Source organism: Pyxicephalus adspersus, chromosome 3, assembly GCF_032062135.1.
Source record: "Pyxicephalus adspersus chromosome 3, UCB_Pads_2.0, whole genome shotgun sequence".
Lineage (NCBI taxonomy): Eukaryota > Metazoa > Chordata > Amphibia > Anura > Pyxicephalidae > Pyxicephalus > Pyxicephalus adspersus.
This window is the reverse complement of record NC_092860.1, coordinates 17,596,644-17,620,866: the sequence shown is the minus strand read 5'-3', so window position 1 is coordinate 17,620,866 and position 24,223 is coordinate 17,596,644. Positions and strand designations below refer to the sequence as shown.

The 24,223-nt window shown below is 39.4% G+C and overlaps 2 protein-coding genes across 5 annotated transcripts in view; one reads left to right on the top strand and one right to left on the bottom strand.

Annotated features, from left to right (window-relative positions):
• The first annotated feature begins 910 nt into the window (after positions 1 to 910).
• On the top strand, positions 911 to 16,603 carry EMILIN3 (elastin microfibril interfacer 3). Its single transcript, XM_072403733.1, has 4 exons — positions 911 to 1,817; positions 4,141 to 4,263; positions 5,521 to 5,783; positions 9,746 to 16,603. Exons 1-4 carry the CDS (start codon positions 1,633 to 1,635, stop codon positions 11,536 to 11,538), a joined length of 2,364 nt encoding a protein of 787 aa, XP_072259834.1. The 5' UTR covers positions 911 to 1,632; the 3' UTR covers positions 11,539 to 16,603.
• The window catches only part of LOC140325733 (phosphatidate phosphatase LPIN3-like), a 53,797-nt gene continuing 44,171 nt past the window's right edge, over positions 14,598 to 24,223 (bottom strand). For all 4 annotated transcript variants that reach the window (XM_072403735.1, XM_072403738.1, XM_072403737.1 and 1 more), the window contains exons 17-20: positions 22,954 to 23,106; positions 22,620 to 22,731; positions 21,360 to 21,463; positions 14,598 to 18,469 (exon numbers count right to left, since the gene is read on the bottom strand). In XM_072403735.1, the coding sequence (XP_072259836.1) occupies positions 18,316 to 18,469; positions 21,360 to 21,463; positions 22,620 to 22,731; positions 22,954 to 23,106 (523 nt within the window). In that variant the 3' untranslated portion in view covers positions 14,598 to 18,315. The remainder of the gene's footprint in view (positions 18,470 to 21,359; positions 21,464 to 22,619; positions 22,732 to 22,953; positions 23,107 to 24,223) is intronic.

The window sequence follows — 24,223 nt, the reverse complement described above, 5'->3', positions numbered from 1 at the left end:
GGTTGCAGTTTGAATGAAGGAAATATGAGGGTGGGATGGGGTTTTGTCCAACATGGTTCACTTTAGGCTGCTAGGAATTTGTCTACAAATGCCGCACCACCCCAAGCACCTAAGATGGGTCACAGATTAAAGTCAGTCGAGACGCGTTTGTGCTTTGCTTTTATTTCTTCCTATAATTCTGCACTAATGTATGGCAAAATCATGTGTAAATGGAATGATGCCCATACAAAGGAATGTCTGTCCATGGACCCAAATCCCTCCTGAAATGTCTCTCTCTATGCTCTGTTTTAATATAAATGTATTATTTACTATAATTAATTATAATTAATTACTATAATTAATTACTATAAATGTATTATTTCTGCACCACAAGTGTTTCTATTCCTGTAATCTTTTCTTATATGCTTCAGATTGTTGCACTACTAATAAATAATAATGGAAAAAGTAACTGCAAAAAAAACACATGGTGGCCAATTTTAAAAAAAATATATAAAAAAAATAAAAAATAGTGGCATTGATGGTGATAAACTCAAGAACAATATTTGAGGAAAATAAAATATGGTGTTGGTGAGCCTTTAATAACAGGTCCTTGATATTTTTTTGATAATAATCAAGTTAATGTACAGGAATACAAAGTATCTGTGCATGAGAAATCTGCAGCAAGATGAGCTGGCAGTCCTGCTGGATGTCATTGCTTTTCCTGGATTTGTTGAATGTTGCAGTGCACATGCTTGTTGTGCACATGTGCCTTTTCCTGCAGGGAATGTGACATGCAGTGCCAGGCTGAGTCTCATGTTGCTGCTGGCAGAGGTAACACAGTTTCAGGAAAGGGTAAAGCAGGGGGGTATATTATTCTAATCACACAAAACTCCTCCTTTCCCTCCACCCCAATCACCCCCTCCCCTTCTACAGGTCTGGGGTATAGAGGGAGCAGTGAGGAGCTGTCAGGGACAGGGGGAAAGAGGGAGACTTGAGAAAGACAGAAAGTCACAACCGACTGATAGAAAGGGAGGGATACAGGGAATGCAAACACTGAAGACAGGGAAAGTTAGAATTTTTCATCAGAGAGTAGATGTGATGAAGAGGTGTGAGAGCTGGAGGGAAAAGGAGAATACAAAATAAAGAATTTGGGAAGTAAAAGTTAACAGCTAGAAGTGGAAAGAGAAGAGAAAGAGCAAGGCGAAAAAGAGATGGAAAAATTGTCAGGCTAAGCCAGAAACTTTAGCCAAGGACGGTCACAATTTTTTTGACAGTGACTCTTCCTAACATACAGAACAGATCCAAAGTCAGACAGGGACACGAACAGCCCTGGTCCCCTGAGAAAGTGGCACAAGAGCTCAACGACTGACTTGCCAAAAGTCGTAAAAGGACAAATCGTGCGTGCATTCCTAAAAGTACCAGTGATTTAGGAGACAAAAAGATCCTTCTGGACTGGCTTAAAGAATCATAAGAATATCAAACTAAAAAGAGACTGCTTGGTTTGTGCCACTTAGAAGATAGACCACTTGGCTTAAGAAGAAGCTCTTGGATTGACACAAGGAGAAGAGGACCACTTTTGTAATAAAGACCCAGGAACGACATTTACAGAACATTGAAGACGGGCAAAGTATATCCTGATCTTCATCTGGAAAAATGCAGAACAGGATGCTCAGGATTTTGCTTATAGTTTCTCTCTCTGTGATGTTAAGTGGGCTATTATGCCCTGCCGAAGCCAAAGGGACATATTTCCCACCTCCTGCAACGGGAAGGTTCATCCAAAGCCTGTATACACCTGGTTCTCATCCCCAAACCTATGGCAAACCCATCACCAAGCACAGGTAAGACTGGTGGCATGTCTGATAGACTGCTGGTCATGGTGCGTAGTGTAATGTACTGTATTTTGTCATTTTATATTAGTTTGCTGGTAATCTGAAATATAAAAATTTAGTACACCTTGATTACATATCCTGCATATAAATATCCGCAGTGAAGCATGCTATACATTTATTCAGAGGAAGAAGTCTGTGCCTTGCTAAGGTCTACCCCTATTCTTTAATAGGTTAGTAAAGCATTGGCACAATTTGGATTTATATATTGCCAGCATATCCCATGGCACTGTATAAAGTAATGTGCTGAAGCATGACAGAATGGGGTTGCCTGATCCAAGAGCCATTAGGCTGCCCATGCTTGCATTGCGCCAAGATGGATTTCCCATGCCAATGATAACTATGTGAGGAACAAAAGAAATAGTCTGACCTAGTCTGCATACACCAGCGCACGCTCTCATTTATTATCCCGCCTGTTTTTGGTACCCTAATTGATACGATTGGCTGCCGGATTGATTTGTGGGTTTACTTATCAAAGAGTAATACATAGCCACCAATCAGCAGTTATCTTTTGTTTTTGGCTGCAAAACTGATGGAATCTGATTGGTTGCTAATGCTTATTGCATGCTCCAAATCATGCTCGCTCTTCATGCAGAAATGTTAACTGTAAAGCTCTAGGTCTACAAAGGCTTAGTGTGTTGGTATATCACTTGCACAATAGGCTTTTTGGCTTTGTAATAGTATATGCAAAGGGTATTAAATATAGAAATCGAACAAAACTTTTATACAGACACAAGATGGAACAAGAATAGGAATCTGGCTCAGATGAGCATAAAATGAATTCCTTTATAGCCTTGTAATGTCTGTTCCCTATTGTACAGAACGCAGGTCGGCAGTCTGTAGATTAATATTAGCTGTTGGGAAACAATTGGGTCAGCATGCTGGAACTTGTAGTATAACAGTGCGGCTTTGTGTTTCCATACGCAATGAGTATCAGTGTAGGAATGTCGGAGTACAACGCCTGATCTTCATTACTCGGCTCATGGAGTTCTGTACATTAATTTCATAAGAAAAGCGTGTTAATAATTAGTGGAACATCATTATACAAAGCAATTAGAATTTGTATTGGACTTGGTGCCCTTGCCTGTGCTTGACTCTGGCATTTTGCCTGGAATAATGAAGCAAAATTGTTTCTGTTGCTGATAGCATCCATCACACGGCATGGAGCTCTTCTGTTAGTATAGACGTGGAGGCTCAATACAATAAAGAGCAATGTGCCGTAACCCACAGCAACTAATCACAATTCTCCTTTCTTTGACTTAAATTATAACCTTGTTGCTCTTAGCGCAATGCCTTTATCAGACCAGAGGTCATAAAAATCTGAACGTAAAGATATGACTTAGACCTGCATACCATACCAAGGTTCTGGTACCTCCTATTCTGCTGGATAGTCCTCCAACATGTCCCTAGAGAGCCCCAAATCACAAACATTGAAAGCTATGGCGTAGGTAGAATGACTGGGTCTCTTCATAGGTTGATGAAGCCCAGCAAATATAGTGGGAAGTATGCACCTGCTTTTCCATACATTTGGTGGTTTGGGATGTTCTCATGACCACAGGTTCACTTTAAAGCCTGAACTGATTTGTAACAATATTATATGACAGCTGAAATTGGATCTTTTTTGCGAATCCACAGGGAAACCCGCTGTCTTCTGTTCTACAAATACTGATCATTGCTTGATCCCACCCATGCCATCGTTGTACAATTGATAATTGAAGCTGTTATCTTTTAGGTTTGCCACCTTTCCTAGGAAAAAATACCGGCCTTATGGTCTTTATCTTATTAATAATATTGGCAATGGGTCCAGTGTTTACTAGGCAAATGGGTGAAGTATCATCCTATTACCTATGGTCAGTGGGGATATCAATGGACCATTAGCAAGGTGCAGGAGCTGGGTGGGACCAGGCCAATGCACTGACTTGTTACTTGACATTACTATATCTCGGGGTTCAGATGCTATGGAAGCTCATTAGACTATTCTGATCCTGTTTCCCCTGCTAAAAGTTAGCACAGGTACAAATTAAAAAGTATCACAAATGGCTTTATTCAACACACCAGAGCACATAATAACTATGTGAAGGTTTGGTAACAGTTTACTGGTAAAAGTTACAGAATCTGTATATTGCATGGACTCTGTATTACTGATATGAGCTTTATATTCAGCTAATGTTTTTCTGTTCCATCTCCCTCCCCCTCTTATGTCCCTTCTCGCTGTTCTCTCCCCCCTACCCTTTTCATTCCCCAACTGTCTCTACATCACGGCTTTCTCCTGCAGGAATTACTGCGTCTATGTGGTGGAGAAGAACGTGACCTGCACACAGCAGGACGGCACAGAACCGTATATCAAGGCTGAGTACCTCAAGTGCAGCTGGGGACCCAAATGCCCAGGAACTGTTGTGTGAGTGCAATGTACTAAAAACAAAATTATTCTAGAGATAACATGCAAAATAATGTAAAAAAAAAAAGACAATGGAGGTGCTTTATGACTATTTCCAATCTTGACACTGAACCATTTCCATCTGTCCAAGTCATGTATGTTGTACAAAAAAGTAGATGTGGCAAGTAATGCTTATATGTTTCTGAGAGACCCAAAGCCCATCCTATATCATAGTGTTTGTAACCTACTGTGAGCTGCCATGCAAAATTTACTCATGTTTTATTCACTTATTACCCTTATATATGTTAGAGGGTGGTATATATGCATAGAACAGTCATTCGTTCTGAGTGATATCCCAAGAATATATACGTAAAAACGAAACACCTGTGCTGCAACACACAGCAGCAAACAGGTGTCAATGTAGTATGTGTTATGGTGCATTACTTTGCCCCAGCTAAAAGTAGTTGGTCGTCCATAATGCAATGTATGTCAATGCCACCATTAACATAATTAGGGGTGAATTGGCCTAAAGGATGCAATTACACCTCCACAAGCTCTCAGTTATCTCTAAATAGAGAAATTAATATAATCAAGTTGCTTAGACCCTAAGGACCTATTCACACCATTCCCACGGAGTAATAGAGCACAACAGTGTGAACAAGCCTTAAAGACCCATTCTGAGCACTAGACTAAGGGTTAGTTCACATAAACCTGCAATGAGTTAAACTAGTCCTCTAATAGGCCCATGAAGGCACATACATCATGCCTGCATTATATATATATAACAGAGTAATATGCACATCAAATCTTAATTTTTGTAGCAGTCGAAATAAGGAAAGATGTCCTAGAGTTGGTCACCATGGGATGCTGCACCTTGCTCTTTGGCTTGGTAAAGAAGCGTCTATAAAGCTGGGATGCAATGTGATGTGGAACGTATTTGCTACATTTAATTATCAACAACTAAAAAGATTTTCCTTTTACACTACAACTATTTAGCACAAGAAAAAAATTTATTTGCAAGTCAGCATAAAATTTTTGGTGGTTTTCCCACCGCCTTCAGAGAAGAATGTCTCCCGCTGCTTCTATTTAATCACAGCCTGAAGTAACAAATTACTATTTGTATAGATTTCATTATAGTACAATAATGCAGTCACCTGCAGAGCTTCACTTTATTAAACTTGATGGATCTGTGGAATCTAAATGGACAGTTCTAGGGAAGGGGGAGAAAGGGTTGTTAACTGCCCAACATCTCTTATTGGTTTCATTATCTCTTTATAGGTACAGAACACTTTTCAGGCCCAAGTATAAAATCGGGTACAAGATAGTGACCGAGCTACAGTGGCGTTGTTGTCCTGGACATTCAGGGGACTCCTGCCAAGATGGAACTCCTGTCCAACCAGCATACCACCCACCTTACATGGGACCTAAGGCAGGCCCAGGACAGAAGCCGTTCCCTCCACCAAAGACCCCTCCTTACCACCCTAAACTGCAGCCTGAGACTTTTCCGGACCCACCAATTTCATCTAAGAAGAGTGGCTATGGTAAGACAAATGCTGCTTATTACATTGTTATATATACATAACATGCCTGCTATACATATTTAGTTAAGCCAATCAATTTTTGAAACATTCTCTCAGCAGATGTTAAATATATAAAGGCAGCTTTAGCTGCAATACTATCAGTTGATATTTAGCACCACATGCCACCTATCCATGTCCAAATACCATCAAAAGGCTGCCAGTTCCTAACAGCTTGTCTTTACATTAATTTGGGATACATTAGTACTATAGTATTGTAATGAACCAAAAGATTAGTCATTTGCCACATAAATAGACTCAGACACATCATTTATATGCACACAACACAGTATAGATGTCAAGAGGATATTAATTAGGGAGACCGATAGAAGACTGCTCTGTGGTGGAGGACAAATATAACAGTGTCCACCAGTGGGATGAGGTTCATGGTCTCACAATCTAACAGCTGCAATGCCTGAGGACCTTCCAAGTCAACCATTGTATGCTGTCCAGCCAGCTGGATCAGAATCCACGGAGGAATGCTATTTCAAGGACTTTGTCTTTCATCAACTGACTTACAAAATGAAGATGAAATAGGTGACAAAGCATCATAGTTAGCTAGGTTATAACAAGACAGGCTCGGGGAGTTCAACCAAATCTCCATCATGTTCAGATAGTTTCATTCATGTGTTGGTGGAATGATGAATATTTCTCCCCAGACAATGAAAATGCAAAAGCATCCTAAAGCATGTTATTGTAAATGAAGGGGAGAAATATGGGCAGAATGAGGTCAATTGCAGGTCAAATTTGCCTGTTATTGATCTCAGAAGAATCGTAGATTGGTCCCAAATGCATCTTAAAGCATTCTGCATTTGCTTTCTGGACAGAAGCCCATTCCAAGCACTATTCAAAACCATGATATAGGCAAATCAACCTCCACCCAAAACGGGCTCTATCATTTGTATATGTATGAATGTGGTAGAGCAATTATATTAAGAAGAGACTTAGGAGAGTCAATGGCCCTGATTTATTAAAGCTAGAGAGGATACACATTCAACAGTGAAACAGGGTGATCCAGCAAACCTGAAATTAATCTGGTCCAGGGTTGAAAACATTTGCTAACAAATAACAAATGACTTTTAAGGACTCCATTCCAGGTTTGCTCATTGATGAAAGTGTATCCTCTTCAGCCTTGGACAGATTCAATAAATCAGGCCCAATGATGGTATGTACTCTGCAAAGTAAGGAAGAATAGGCCAATAAATATAATAATATCTGTTCCCTAGATACAAAAGATATCTATGCTAGTTATCTCTAGAAGTGCTATCTTCCCTGTCCAGTCCACCTATGTAAAGCACAGGACTGCTCCTCCTCTGCTATAGATAAGGGTCGGTGTAATGTAGTCCTGATAAATTTTCTGTTCTAGCAGTCACCCTAGGTTTGTCACCCTAAGTATTGTCACCCTAGGACACAGAGTAACTGGCGGGACCACCAGGTAAAAATAATGTCATACTTGCGGTTGACTGCACTGTTGTCCTGCAGGCTCAACCATACTCCCAAACACTCTCATTTAGATGAAGCAGAAGCGGTTGGGACCAATTTTTACAATTGTGGTTGTGTTTGCGGTGGGGTTGTCACATGGTTCCTGGAAGTGACATGTTACTTCTGGACATGCAATTGCTTTTGAAGATGCATGAAAATGTTTGCCTTACCATTTTCAAGTGTGAAAGGGGTCTTAAAGCAAACTACTGAAGTCACAACCTCACTGGCCTGGTAAAAGCTAATAATTATTTCTTTCCACATTAGTCACCCCATTAAAAGATGATTCCCAATTATTAGGTTTTACACACAGCACTCCATTTGATGCCCTTATTTAAAATGTTCAGAGTGGTAATTTCCTGTATGAAGGCAGTTAAAAGACTTGAAATTTAAATATTTTTGGAAAAAAACGTGTAGGAAATCAATGTTTGCCCTGAAAGCTTTTCTTTGATTTCTTATGTTGACACTGTTCTATTTGCACTAGGCTTTCCATAGGTTGTACTTCCAATTTCTCAGTCAGCTGACACCCAATGGGGCCACCTAAATAACATATCCCTCTTCAAAATCAAACAAAAACACCAGCGTTCCTTCCTCTCGGCATAAATAGCAATGGACGTGGTGCTCCCGGGTATTACATTCTTGTATAAACAAAGATTATTAATTTCAGGGCTCCAGTTACTCCTGAGAACAAAGTTTCTTTATGCTGCCAGCCATGTCCTGTCTCAGCCAATAGATAGTACTGCTACAAATCATAGCTGGGCTTCCTAATACCTTTCACAGCCAGCTGATCAGCCGCCCGGTTTCCAAAGACAGGGCAGAACAGTACTACGAAATTATATGAGGCACTCCAAGCCAGGATTGTTCCGATCTGCCACTGCAATAACATAAATATAACCAGCTGAGCTCAGGATCAATTTTCTTCCATATGCTGATGAAAACAATGAACCTCATACACAATCGTACAAATGATTGAAATGCAGAGCTTACATGTACAACCCAATAAAAGTAAGTTATGTATCATACCCAAAATGTAAAATGTCCACAGAACAAACAGAATATAAACCTTAGAAGCCTACTGTGTGTTCCAGGATGCCTTTTTGAGTGTTGACCTTCATTTTCAATTGTATAAAAATTGCTGCATCAATCACTAACAGCTAAAGCTAAAAAAATATAAAAAGTTATGTTACATGAAAATTTTTATTTTGAAACCCTTTCAAGACTATAATAATCTTGACCACATCCCAATTTAGAATATGTACACAAAACAAGGTTTCCTTACAGATAACCGACCAAATAACGGGACTTTGTTGGTCAAAAATAGTCAATTTTCTTTAAACAATAAAATATGAAAAACAAATACAGCTTTATACAGCACAGAGTATAAAAAATTATAGCACTGATATAGATCTCCTTGTGGAAATCTCTCTAGGAATTAGGTAATTCAAACTTCTACCCATTGTTTATTTTTGACCCTCAAAGTCCCGTTATTTGGTTGATTATCCGTGAGGAAACCTTGTTTTGTGTATACATGAAAAAAGTAACCAATTACATTCACATGTATGTATAGGAAAGCTGTAAAGTAGTTTAAATTCTCACTTATGTAAATTATTTTTATATCCAGCTCCAGCCAAAATTTTTTTTTTTCCAGCCAGAGGTTCCAGCCTTCGCTCCTTTGTTTAAAACTAAAAGAAAAACATGTACTGCTGTACATTCACTAGCATGGTAGGCACCATAGTGGCATTTTCTGGTATGTGGTTAACAGATATACTGCACAGGAAGTATACCTCCTTTTATTCTAAAGCTAAACACCAACACCACAGTTGTATGGGATCCTCTCCTGTACTGATATTGCTTACTCTGCATTTTGTGCTCTTCACTGCATGCTGTGAGCTTCTCACAATGTGCAATAAAACTGCTACAAGTAGAGTCATCATCTTTTCCTGGCTGGAGGACATCCATCATCAGTTCTACTGTCTCATTCCCTGTCTCTTTTAATCATGGAGGCTCAGCATGGGTAGTTCACATGCAGATGGATGCTGTGATGTTTTCAGAAAGCCATATACAGATCCCTGATGGCCCTCCTAATAGTCTTGATCTGTCTGCATTACATGGGATCACTTGGTAAAGATGTCACTGGGTGCAAAAAGAAAACGTTTCTTGGTGCATCAATCACATGATGATGAGGAGGAACCGGGGAAAACAAAATATAAGCAAATTAAACTTTATCTTTAAAGCCTACAAATTTGACTAAAGTAGGAAGGGTATTACATCAGGTTTTTATTGATATCTGTGCTTTCAGTGGGGAGAGACTTGTAACCACACTTGGAATTTCCTCAAATTCACAATAGAAAAGTGAAGTTCTCACTCTGGGAAAATCCAATCCTTTCAGTTCTGTCTGTATGGTGTCAGTAATTATTTGCTAACTCCCTGATTTGTACCCCTTACAGGTAGAAAACTTCCACCTATATTTGGAGAACGTTTAGATCGTTTGGAAGAAGAAGTCAGACGTTTATCTCAGTCTTATGACAGCTTACAAGGAATAGTAAGCGGCTTGGGGGACTCTCTGCGTCTTACTATACAAGAAGACACCAACAAAATGATTGGTTCATTAGTGAGCGCTCCTGCTTCTTCATCACAGTCTTCTGTTGGATTCGGTGTGATTCCAGATGCTTTGGCAGAAGCTCCTCATGTACCCGGAGACCTAACTGGCAAAGTAGCTGAAGTAAGCGAACTTCTAAGATCCAAAACAGAGCTCCTGGATGAGGTGAATGGAATGGTGATGGGCCATGAAGCACAACTCCAGCACTTACTGGAGGCTGCAAGACCTTCTCCCCTTACATCCACAGAAATGCTGGAACAATACTTGGAGGGCAAAATAGCTGAAGCACAGGCAAAGATGATGGAAGGAATAGAGGCCCGGATACAGAAGATCCAAGGTAACTGTGACATTAAAGTACAGGAAGTGCAAAAGCAGTGCCAAGATGTCGAACAGGCAGCAAGTCAAAGAATGCAGCAGCAAATGGATGGAAGAGAAGTTTCCCTGCAGAGTGAATTGTCAAAGTTTAGTGCCAGACTACAGGAACTGGGTGCAGTCGATGGCTGCTGTGGACGATTGGAGGATCTCAGTAGGCGCGTGGAGGAACTGGAACGTAGTTTGCATCAGCTGACTGAAGACCACCACGCTCTTGGCCAAAAGGTGGATATAGAAATGACAATGCTTTTGGTGGAGCCACAGATTGGAGCAAGGATAGATGAAGTGGAAAGCAGGTTAAACTTAACCGAGGAAGGTGTCAGAAGATGTTGCCAGGATGGAGAGGAAAGAGGCCACTTGTTAACTGAGTTGGATGGAGTAAGGGCTTCTGTGGATGACAAAGTTAGGGTTTTGGAAGAGAGACTTTTAACAGCTGTTGGAGAGCTCACCAATGCCTCAGCTCCTTTGGCTCTAGATGGAGCAGTGATGCCTTTATTGGATGCTCATTTGTCTGGGATACGGAAAGAAGGTCTTGAAGGCCTGGAAGGTATACAGAGTCGTCTTGCTGCCGTCGAGGAGCTGTGTGCTGCTGGATGTTCTGCACCTGGAGGAGAATCTCTTGTAGAAATTCATAATGAGATCTCAAAGTGCCAGAAGCAGAACCAGGATGTCCAAAAACAACTAAGTCACCTGAACGGTACTGTTTTAGGCATTAAGAAGCAGCTTCAAAGACAACAAGAGGAAGCATTACAAGGTGAGATCACTCTGCTACAAGTTAACTTGCGCAGTGTTGGACGTTCTTTGCATGGCTTGGAAGAAACAGTGAACAGATTTTCAGATACCGTATCCCAAGTAAATTCCACTGTGGAGGAACGGGGTAACCGGCTTACCGAAGAACTGATCACCGTTCAAGGACAAATAGATGGTCAGGGCTCTCAAATCCGGTCCAGCCGAGCACAGCTTCTAGGACTACGTGGGGATATGGAAAGGGTGAAAGCACGTCTTGCGGGTCAGTTAGGTAGTTGTCAAGTTCTGGCCCGTGAAATTCAGGCGGAGGTGTCACAGTTTGAACGTAGGGTGAACCAAGTAGAAGGTGCCTGTGGAGCACAGGAAGCAAGCTTTTTTGGCTACCTTGACCATGTCAACAGCACACTAGCCTCTCATGATCAAGGTTTGGAGGCCCTGAGATATGAGCTGAACAGAATTACACAACATGTGCCCAGCTTGCCACTGCCACCTACAACACAGGACACTCCGGAAGGCAAATAGAATGATTTAATAGTGGCAAGGGTTCATCCTCGAACATGGTGGGCAACTATAAACAAAAACTTAAAGAACTCAATATAAATTGCTCACGTGGAAGAGGGAAGAGACATAAAAAGACTTTGGTTCTCAGAGTTTGGGGCAGCTAAGTCACTTTTTGGGGGGTGGGATGAGGGTACATTGTAATGCCACCTGTTCAGTGCAAGAAGAAGTGGCAGTGCAGGGATCTGTGTGGTGCTAGGGCATTATTACTATACAAAAGACTGGACTTTCTGCAGTCTGTATAACTTTCAGTCTCTCCCTCTTCCTTCGGATGCACTGCCAGAGCTTGAATTACGCTTGCCTCATCTCTGTATCTATTGAAAATAACCTCACATTGGGATGAACTATCACCCCCTCCTTGTTCTCTACCTGCAGCAGAACTGTCAGAAATATGCGGAGAAACCAAAAAATAAAAAAGATGTTCCTATTTGAACCACACAAGAAAGCAGAAAACACTGAAGGCTCAATCCAAATATTAACCCAGCATATCCATGGGGTCATCAACCTGCACTCATAACCCCTACCTAAAACTGTTACCATGTTGCAGCTGGACTTCCATTTACACCCATCAATACAAAACGCCTGGTAAGGTAAAATAAACATTGTATCTAGACTGATTGTATTAGAACATGAATCTCCATCACTTTTTAGCTTTAGAAAGTGTTTGCTCTGTTCTTGTCACAGCATGGTCTCATATTTCATTGGTCTCCTTGTCCTTTTAATGTTTCATATGTGCCCCCTGCTGGCTTTGCTTGCCATTACAGGACCATGTTAACCACTTTCATACACTAAGCACAGTACAAATCCTGGAATGGGGTCATGAATATCCTCCACAAATGTACAGAAAAGGAGATTATTAGAACAATCAACAATAAATGGTTAGCCTATGTGAAATGCATATAAATGAAGGATTAAGCCCTGTGTAAGGAATTCAAATTACACATTACAGAATGTCACTGAGAAATGATTGGATGATTAGGGGGCCAGTTCTAGTTTAAGCAAAACATTTCTTTATTTAGTCACTCGCTAAATATCTTCTGTTACATATGTCAACCCGTTAGTAAAGTGGCAGATGTGACACGCATATTTTTTACATGAGTGTCTAAATAAAGTGCAGGGATTTTTGCCCACAAGGTCCATGCTGGTTTTTCTACTTGTGTCTTAGGCTATGTACACACGTCAGATGATTCTTGTCCTATAATTGTCTCAGGCCTGATATCGGACGAGAATCTGGCATGTGTACAGAGCTCATTGTCAATCATCTGGACGACCATCATGGCGGATCCACGATCGAGGAACGATCACAATGAAAGTGAAGGGGAGAGAGCACATCGGAGTGCCAATTCATCGTTCTCCCCCCTCTATAGAGCAGAACGATGCTGTATGTACAGCACTCGTTCATGCATCTTGCAGTCTTCTGTTGTTGGAAAAGATAGTGCAAGATCCTTTCCAATGACAATTATTGCACATGTGTACGCAGCCTATTCCTGTACGGAATATAAGTTGAACCATGCCAACTTTTTTTACTGTGCCTCATTTAGAACTGAACTTTACGCTTTGGCTGTGCCGCCATAGCTATGCGTAGCAGTCAGCAGACTAACAGAGCTCAGAGCTGATAGGTAAGTATTAGTCAGCTCTGCATTATAGTTTATGTGACAGTTGGATCTCCTATCCATGTGTTTATATATAAGGGTCACTGTCCTAGCTATGTTACTTTGGTAAATTCCCCTCTGACTATCTCAGGACTGCCATACCAGCCTTTAAAGTCTGCTTTGATTTTCCTTTTTATGTGAATGTCCTTCTATTCTTTCTCATATCTGTAATCCACCATCCAATCCTAAGTGCCTTTCTACTCTGCATTAGGCATTAACTCTAGCAGAGAAGTCCTTTGAGAGTATCTCCGGCCTGCAGATGTCATGGCTGGAGCTGGGGCTTCTAAATCTGTTGCACATCTGTCTTTGTGTGCAGAGTGTTAGACACTATGGGTTACAGGGTTTATTTTCACATTTTCTGTGCTTATATCCCGAGGCCTTGTTATACATGTATTTCATTAAAAAAAACCATACAAAGAAAGGCCCAGCTCCAGCAAATGACAGGTGGGACAGTAAGCCACAGGATGAACGTTACAGATAGCATTCATACAGCCATGCTGCAAAACCTCTCTGCTTTAGCTGTCCCAGTAAAATATAGGATAATTCTTAACAAAATTATTAAAAAGAACATTCCAAAAAAACCAAAAATACCTTCCAACAGGTGTATAAGGTGGAACTTTTGGGTACTTTTAGAAAGTGGCTCATTTTTAGGCAGTGCATGCAACATGTGTAAATCTCATTTAAATAAGTTTATATAATGTTTTATGTCTCAGGAATACCCGCTAAATTATAAATACACAAAAATGTATTTGGCACCCTTATATTAGTGGTCAGTAAAAGCAGGAACCCCTTGTTTTAATGGTCAGTGGGAGAAGGAGCAGCTTCCTATAAGTGCTCAGTACTAGGAGGACCGCTTCATATTAGTGCTCAGTGGTAGGAGGACTTCCTCATATTAGTGGTCAGTGGTAGGAGGACCTCCTCATATTAGTACTCAGTACTAGGAGGACCTCTTCATAGTAGTGCTCAGTGGTAAGAGGACCTCCTCATATTAGTGCTCAGTGGTAGGAGGAACTCTTCATATTAGTGCTCAGTACTGGGAGGAACTCCTCATATAAGTTCTCAGTAGAAGACATACTTATATTAGAGCTTAGTATTGGGAGATCCCCCTCATATCAGTGTTGACTAAATGGAGGAATAATGTCAGTGGTTACGGGAAGACAGAAACTGATCATTTCTCAAGGAGCCTCTGGAGGAACCCTAGTAAGAAAATTTGCCTATGAGCAACCAATCAGATTTTGCTTTTGCAGTTTCCAGTGCTAGTAAAGAAATAAAAAGAAACAATTACTAAGGGTGGGCAGACAGATATTTCCAACACCAATATCAGGTCCAATATTGTGTGCTGGAAATCCCAGAAACAGTTTCATAGACACCTTTTTAGTTCTAAAATGACCAAATTTATTCAATCTGTAACAATAAAAAAGAAATTCTTAGTTATGTTACAACAATAAATGAGTAAAAAAAAAGCATTTTAAACAGTGGTCTAGATATTACCTGCAGAGAAATAACCCACAGTAACCAATCCGAATTCAGCTCATTGTTAAAGGCTGATTTGTGATTGGTTACCATGGGTCTTTAGTAATGTTTGCATGCTATCATGCAAAAATGTCAACTGTCTTTGAGGGTCTTCATGAGATCAAAGAATTAGTCCACCTAAAACTAGTGTTTGGATTTTTGGCAAAATAAATTGCCCATTGATGACTTTGTTTAAAGAGAACCAGTTATGGTAGAAACAAGAACTGATTTATGGTGCAAACTCAGGAACGGTCTCCTGATCATTACTTCCCTACCTAGTAAGTCAGTGACCCGGAACAATCATGTCAAGTTTGAACTGTTCATCTTCATACTTGTTTCGGGTCAGTGACCTAATGAAGCTTGCAGCTTTCAAAACAAGTTTGCCTTGGCAGCTAGTATATTATTTCCACATTTCTGTATTCCTTTCATGACATTTAGTTCTCAGTCCTCTTTCTCTGCCCAAGTCCTTCCAAAAAAGTCTCATTGCTCCCTGTCAGTGTGCCTAAAGCCAATAGAATGCGGATAAAACTTCTGTCACCTTTTTATTGCATTTTGTGTTCTCACTGTGAAGATTTGCCCTCACTTTGCCCTGATGATCATTGTCACCAGAATAGAAAGTAATGGGAATCCAAAATGTTACGGTAGTCACTGGAATAGAAATAGATTGGGAAGGCATCCAATGTCGAAACCTGTTTCACTGACGTCTGTCCAGGAGATTTTCTTTCACTTTGTGCTATCTCCAAAACAGGAAGTAAAAGGAAATCTCCCCCAAAAGGATACAAACAGAAGAATAAGAGGTTCTAATTCTTTCTTCATCTAAAATTTAAGAAAGGCTTGGCTTTAGCAAATGCAATATTTGCAAGGATGAGACCCCATTGTGAGAGCGGGCAGAGGTGGGTGGAGATGGAAGATCTTATTATCAGATTTCTTGATATCTATAATAGACAATCAATATTAGACTTTACCCACCACACAAGGCTCTTCTCATAAGTTCTCCTACTTTCAGATTTATTTACCTGGGTATACAGAGGGTCTACATAAATGCCAGGTGACCAATCAGAAAGTCAGAGAAAAAATGAGGAGCTGGAATGGACCACATTGGAAAGTCTGATATAGAAAGAGACATAATCTATCATCCATTTAAAACACAAACAGTAGTTTTAGTGGACTATTCCTTTGAAATAAAGCCCTGGATCTGTTAGAAGGGATATGCTATTATATTATATTACCAGCCACTTGTGTACGATAGCTACACCCGCTAAAAAATAAATGTATTGCTTGAGAATAAATATATTGAGAATAAATGAATATATATTATTCAGATAAAACTTTACATATTTACATGGAACAATTCCCAAAAATAAAATCAGCATTTTTTACAATTCATATACAAGAGACCCCTTTGAGGACTCTGGATAGCGGATATATCATGGCTATATCATGGCTGTGTCTGGATGCATCTCTCAGGCTGCTGACAGGATGAATACCAGCGGCATTCTATAGCTGTCAGCAACCTCCAACACCCCCAATGTAAACATTTCCTCTACATGACATTCCAAGTAGCTGCCTCCTCTAATGACTCTTCACCTCCAGGAAGGGGCAAGAGCTACGCCGCTCATCTGTTGGCATTATCCTGTGTGTATCTGGGAGGACATTTTTGTTTTTATTACTAAGATGTACAATATTATTTTTCAGTAAAATCTGAGCAAAACAGGAAAGTGAGAAAAAGCTTTGCCTTTTATTTTGTTGTATTTTGGTTTTATGATGCTGATTAATATGAGTTGTTTTTTTTTTCTGTTTTGTGAAATCAAATTAACTGTGTTTTTAAACTTGTTACCTAATAAAGGTCTCTGAATCCGACCATGTATTATGTGTGTGTTTGGATTGTCTGACGTTGGGTTGGGTCAGGGAAAAAGGGATAGATGTACAGATAATATGATAAGAATAGTTAGACCTTTTAGGTTACTCCTCGCAACAAGCAGAGCAATGTTCTATATGGATATATAAATATATATATATATATATATATAAATGTACTCTGCCCAGGGCCTTTGCAACTTTGATAAAAATGGTAGCTAGACTACATCTAAGGATAACAACTAACAAGCATTCAAGTATAACAGGATGGTGGAGGATGATGCAAAGAAGATGAAGATAACCATAATTTCCTATGGCCAGGTTGGAAGACATGAAGAACAGTAAAGACATACCAGACCTTAGAAGGCTATGAAATAAAAACTTGATATTCCAGTAAAGCTGCTCCCACACATTACAAGTTATTTGTACAAGTCTTTCCACAATCTCTAGGGCATACCCTAATAATTAACTTAGTTTATACTTTTATGGGTAGGCTCTCAAACTACACAATTGATGGCCGATCTAAAGAAGATTGTACATTTAGATAGCAGCTTAGGTTTTCCTGAAATGTATATCTTTAAAGCTGTTATTTTGTAATTTTGTAATTAATTTGTAATTAATGTGTTAATTTCAGAATAGGTGCCCCTGTCAGAATGCTGTAAAGAAGGAAATATGTGTGGAAACAATGATATATCTGCAAAGTTCCAAACAATCTGTATTGCTTTAGTAAGCCGATCAGCACATTCAAAATCATGCAAAGGTGTGAACAGACTCAATGGGGATAATTTATAAAAGGAATATAGACCCAATCACGTTTTCCTGCACATGGATAGTTGAAGACACCGGAGTGTCATCTTATTTACTAAGCTACGTGAAATGTTCCTTTGAGAACAGCCAATATATTCCTTCAGTAAATCATCTCCAATTTCCTGGATTACTCTTCCTTGTTGACTTTACTTTTGATTTTAGAAAATACAGAATGCACCGGGAATAATAGGTTTTCTCCTCGTACAGCATAGAAATTCATAGCAAGATGTGGCAAAATGGAGAACTCCTAGAATATAGAGATCTAAACAGATTCAGTTGAATTCCCCCAGAAGATATAAGGAGAATGGGAGTGTTTACTGAAATATCAGTTTATAGTAACGTCACCATTTTAAGAAAAATAAAACCAAGAGCAACAATGTTATATATTGCAGCTTATCAGTCATTCGATATAATGGTTAATTTAGTTTTCTCTTTTTTAGCTAAAAACTTTTTTTCAGCAGGTACAGAAAATATGATGAATTTGCCAGAAATTCAGTATTCTCGTTACTTCTTGTGTGATAAAAATTTGAAATTATGGGGTCATAGATTGAACCTGTGTGCTAACCATACACATTTCAAAATTCTACGCCCCTTCACCATATTAATGATTGGACCTGCTATGGGTACTTAAATAAGCGGATTTACTCATTAGGATATAAAACTTTACATAAAGGAGGTCTAAATGGTGATATTGATGAGTTTCTACAGCAACAAAAAAGATTTCTGCTCTCACTTCTGACTTACAGTAGAAGAATGCTATATGGAAAATTAATGCTTGCTGTGAAGCACACCTTGTTGTTCATCGTCTCCATTGTTAGACCCAGAATATATTCTTTTATGCCTTGGCATGCAATGCGGTTCCAGTGTCTCCTGTGTCCATGACCGGCAATAAGAATCACCTGAGATACAACTCCTAGAAAATGTTTTCAAGTTCTTCTTCACTAATACTGCTCACTGGGTCTTTCCAATAGGAGAAGTCATTAAACAGTGGAGACAAAAGTGCTGAGGAGGAATAAGGTGATGGAGGAGGGAACATGACATGCACCAATTCACACAGAGCAGAGTACCTGTGAAAACAAAGACAGTTATATGAATTCTCCATAAATATAAAGGACATATCTAATAATTTTATTTTAACATTGTTTCCATGTATGTCATTGCTGAACAGTAGTGTTTTCAAATCTCGGATTTTTGTATGAATGTGCAAATGTACAAAGTGGCACAACATGTACTGTGGTGGCTGTGTAAACAGAGCCCTGTTCCAAGATGGCTGTCTCCACAAAATGTGGAACAGTTGAAAAAGAATGGGCAGGTATGGAGCATAACACCAATGGTAGAGATTTTAAATATTTTTATTTCATAATAGTTTAACAAAAAGAAAAAGGCCAGCATGTTTCAGGAATCTAATGGACCCTCTTTTTCTTTTTTTCAGGGCATGAAAATTTGACTGGGGTGAAACTCAAAAAGGTTTAAAAGTTCAAAAGTGGAGTATAAATAACCCTAAGGCTATGTACACACGTCAGATGACTCTCGTCCGATAATCGCCTCAGAGCGGATATTGGACGAGAATCTGGCGTGTGTACAGCGCTCATTGTCCACTGTTCCGTCGTCCATCCTGGTGGAGCCATGGACGGTGAACGATCATAATGGAAGTGAAGGGGAGAGACCGCAGCGAGGTGCCGCTCTGTCGATCTCCTGTATCCATAGAGCAGAACCGCGCAATATGTACAGCGCTCGTTCATGCATCTTTTGTCGTTGGAAAGAATCGTGAAATATCTTTTCCAACTACTATTATTGCACATGTGTACCCAGCCTAAGGATGCAGACTCAAATAGCTGCTGTAATCTGATGTAGAATCCTGTTTTCTCATCAATACCTATATCTGTTTCATCTTTCATTCTCTGGTAATTCCCATGAACATTGCAGAACAAGGCATGGTAACTCAGTAATGGGAAAAAAGATCAGCTGCAGGAGGACTGCATGCCATACTGGTGACTGGATCTTCTAGGTTCAACTTCCAGAGATTAGTTTGGTTAAGCCAAATCTTACACACTGAGCTACTGAAAAGTTTATTTACCTAATCACCTTATGTTTCTCTGGGATTCCATAAGTGGATAGATCTCTTCTTGTAAGGGTCCTTTAACAAGTTTAGTTCTGTTTGCAGCTAAGTATTGGAGATCCAGTTCTCTGATCAGAAATTATTGTTGTCTCAATCAGATAAAAGGGTGTCTGTTTCTGCTAGGCCATGACCATTCTTCTAGCAAAAAAAAGTTTTACTGACTTTGCTTTAGTGCAACTATGCTGGAGAAAAATATTGGACGTGTGTACACTGGCTATTTCAAGGAGACCCTACTCTCCCCTTTTTTTAGTAGGGGAAAAAAGAAATCCTCTTTTCCCTTTTGAAAAATATTTTTATATTCCCCTGATTGTGCTTTATATAAGTTTATACGAAATCTCATGACTTGTTTGCTCCAATGGTTTCTGATCCCTCTCCTTGCTGTTATGTAGACAGAGAGAAGAAATAAACATGGCTACTTGTTAGCAAACATTACTGTTCCCTTCTTTCATTATTGTTTAAGGGAAGATCAGAAGTTTATTTATTTTTTTTCCCAAAAGAGAAGTTTATTATCTATACAACCATAATTATTTACACAAATTATTTGCACAAATAAACAAAAGCCGAATAAAAAGAGTGCTGGCCTTATTAAGAGATCTGCTGCGTGCAAGCTTCTACTATCAGCCTTTTTGCCCTGCTGTTACATAAGTAAAAGACTGTTCACTCAGCGTCAAACATAAATGATAGAAGGAGAATAATACAGAGCATCATTTATGTGACAGCTGTGAGTGTGACTGGGGCTGCCATTGCCGCATCCAGGATGGTGGCACTTAGCAGCAGCCTTGGGCCTCTTCACTTTAACAATATAGTTATTATTTGTAAGGAGACTTAATTAGAACAAGAAAACATTTGATATATATTAAATAAATAAATGCTCTTTACATAAATGGTCAAGCTCTTTAAAGCGAATCCTTTCCAACAGGATAATAGACAGCAATAAAAAGTGACAGAAATTTTAACCTTTCCTCTTTTTATTTTACTTAAAAGTTACAGCTGGATCTATGCCTTTGTAAATGTATATTTTTTTTCAGGCAGTGTAAATCCCTAAACTTGACATGGTATGCACCTTTTACAATCATTCAATAGGAATAACCTTAACTGAAAAGAGAAGTAGCACAACAAGCACACCAGTTGTGCTGAAGTGGAAGAAACTCATAGAAAAACAAAGCAAACTAACAGGAAAATTAGCTCATCAATCTGCTGCTTCTCCTTATATTGTCCTGTCACCAGGAGAGGTAAAAAACATTTGCAGTTATGGATACTACTAGATTGTAAGCTCTTCGGGGCAGGGTCCTCTCCTCCTGTATCACTGTCTGTATTAGTCTGTCATTTGCAATCCCTATTTAATGTACAGCGCTGCGTAATATGTTGGCGCTATATAAATCCTGTTTAATAATAATAATAATATGCCTATTTTATATTATGAAGAATGCAGCAGGAGAATTTGGGAACAGCCATTTTGTAGCAGGCATGAGATTCCCTGGTGGGTAGTAACAGAGACATGAACTATAAAACTAGAGTCCCCATGGGAAATAAAAGAAAAAAAGGTGACAGCTCACCAGACGCTATGTAAATGATAACATTTGGGTGGACTGTCTCTTTAAAATGATGGTTATTATGTATATACATGAAACTTTTTTCATGAACAGATCATGTGAACAGTGTAAGTGTTAATTCTCTTTGGCAACACATATCTCAGCAACTGGGAAGTAAAGTAAAATACATGAGATTATAGAAGCAGGTGAGAAGATCTGGAGGGGAAGGAACATGTGTGACTACATATGGCTGTGATGTTAAAGAACCCCCCTTCTCCCTCCAAAGCTGACAGCCCAGAAACTCACGAGGATTTAAAGCCGGAGTTCAGGTCCTGGGTCAGTTCTCCCCTTGGGTTGACAGTGAAGATCCGAGATTCTGGCACCCCCACTTCCCTGTAGGCTAGGACATCCTGCGATGAGTGGGTGATTGGCACAAGTACAGAAGAATGGGAAGGCGGAGGGGTAGACAAACAAGGAAACGGTAAGAGGGGGAGAATAGAACTTATTACTTAGGTTATGTTCACATACATTTCCATACAATCCAGCCCCCCACTCCTCATCAGATTGTGTTTCTACTCTGTAATTGAGTTCGGGCCCTCCATCCTGAATTCGTTGATTCTGCATGGCTCATCTTTCACTGGTCCCCCATTATACACATATATACAGTCTATGGAAAATGTACGCAGACTTAGTACTAGGCGAGGCAAACACAGAGTCTCATAGGAAGCATATAGTAGATTTGTATCGATTTCCTTTATTGTTATAGTCAGCACTAAAAGACCATTAAAAATAGTGCAATACTGTGAAGCTTTAGACTCCTTTCCATGTGTTTTCCGCTAACTTTTTTGAAAACAAATCTGTTTACAAAGCTCTAGAGCTCAAGCTGGTATGAGTCAGAGCAGTGACACCTCCCTCTCTCTTTGCAGGGCTCAATTTAGGGTTTCAGCTTGAAATGGAGAGCCTGAAAAAAGGCAACTTGTGCTGTGCAGTATAGGAAACCCATAGTGATTTATAGGAATTCTCAGTCATATATACAATATATATATATACACATATACATATATATATATGCATGGTGGCGCAGATTAGCACTCTGCATCCCAGGATTGAATCTCAGCCAGGACTCCTCCCAAATTCCAATAACATGCAGTTAGGTAATTAGCTTCCCCCCAAATTGACCTTGGACAAAATATATGAGGTAGGGACATTAGATTGTGAGATCCTTTGAGGGACAGCTAGTGACATGACTGTGGACTTTGTACAGCGCTACAAAATTTAACATTTTATGAAAAGTTAAAGCTAAGAAAAGCTAAAACATTTTTTTCAGATTCATTGCTCCCAAAACAATTACCATAATACAATTGTAGTAGTTATAATATAAGGGCATTGTATGGGTCCCAAAAGACCAAACACACAGACCTGGCTTTATTCATACAGATGGGTATATCCCCACTGTGCACACAAACCTCTACAGGAAATGTAGATGATGAGGTTCAACAGTAAAACCCAGCTATGTGCATTCACAATTACTGCCTACTGTATACACCTTGATTACCGGATACTTACATTGGGCCTATTGCCAAAAGCTGCATGAAAAGGACTGGGATCAGTGAAGAGCTGGCCAATGTCAGAGAGACATGCGATCTTAAAGTGCTCTGGGGTCTTTTCTATAACTTCCCTGCAAGAGAGAATAATCAGATAAGTAAGTTTTGTATACGGTACATACATCAGTATCTTTCAATCTTACAGTTCCTTAAACAAAATGCTTTCTGCCTCAATGCCCCAATTTGTTTTAATGATTCCTCCATTTAAAATAGAGATTTGTGATCATGTGATCCAATGTCATTACAAATTGCATAGTGAAGCATAGAACATGCCATAGTTATCTGGTTATACTCACCTATGCAGGGCTGTAAACAGACTGCTTGGAGACAGCAGGAGAGGACCCGGGGGCAGAGTGTAGCCTCCTTCACTTATTCCCTGGAGGAAGGATTTGGTGATATCGGCCAATCCCACCGAACGTGCAGAACAGTAGAGGAACTTGTAATCATTCCTGCAGGAGGGAACAAGACAGAGATCATCTGAATTAGAAAGTGTTAAAACTGGCATGTAGATAACATTTGTATTCAGAGATATTTGAAGCTTGCTCATACTTATTTTTTATGTTTTCCCAATATTTGTTAACTTGAAATTCATGTAAAATGTACCAATGAACAAAAAATCATTACTAGGTAGTAGTGTGTAGTTTGCATCAGTGAATGGATGTTTAGTCAGTCCTAACTCTGGTCTTCCACAGAGATGACCTAGTTATATTCTTAAGCTTTTGACTGTGTGATCACAAATGAAGGCAACGCAAAGCTGCTCTAATACTCCTAATTAACCCCTGAAAAATTTCCAACACAAATTTATGTTACCATTTCTGCTGACATTTAAAACCTCAGCAATAGTGTGTACTTGGTGATTTTAACATATCATGTAACATATTGGTGATTTAATAAAGCTCTCCAAGGCTGGAGAGGATATATTTGCATCACTGAAACTAGGTGATCCAGCAAACCTGGAATGGATCTGGTGCAGGATTGAAAACATTTGCAAACAAATAGCAAACTACTTTTTAGAAATCTATTCCAGGTTTACTGGATTACTGGATGAAAGTGTATCTTCATGTTTATTAAATCAGGCCCATAAATGGAGGCTTCATGAAGCACCACAAATATTCCAATTTTATAGATATGGTGCCATGCCTTTGCTGGCATTTGTAGCAGTATTAGGCAAAACAGGGTAAAATGATACTACAACTTATTGGCAGGTGGATAGATTGCTCCACCCTTAGAAATATGGCAAACGGAAAGCTAATTCAATCTCCTTCAACTATCAAAGTTTAATTTATTAGGATTGTGTGAACCAACCCTTTCCATAAGTTTTACAACCCAAAATACAGAAGGTAGGTGGGCTTTATTTATCAAATCAATGTCATAATTTTTTAACAATCCCCAATGAGAATCCAGCCTACACTGAACCCTAAAAACAGTAGGGCAGAATTTTTGTTTTATGAAATAAAATAATACTAGATGATGTTACCATAAAAGAAACCAGACACTAATAAACTTTAGGAAAGCTGAAAAACTAGATGCATTATGTAAAAGCCAGACAGAGGAGCAGTAAGAGGT

Coding starts and splice junctions, on each gene's coding strand:
- EMILIN3 (XM_072403733.1), top strand. CDS start 1,633: ATGCAGAACAGGATGCTCAGGATTTTGCTTATAGTTTCTCTCTCTGTG. Junction 4,264..5,520: donor AAATGCCCAGGAACTGTTGT/GTGAGTGCAATG, acceptor ATCTCTTTATAG/GTACAGAACACTTTTCAGGC. Junction 5,784..9,745: donor ATCTAAGAAGAGTGGCTATG/GTAAGACAAATG, acceptor TACCCCTTACAG/GTAGAAAACTTCCACCTATA.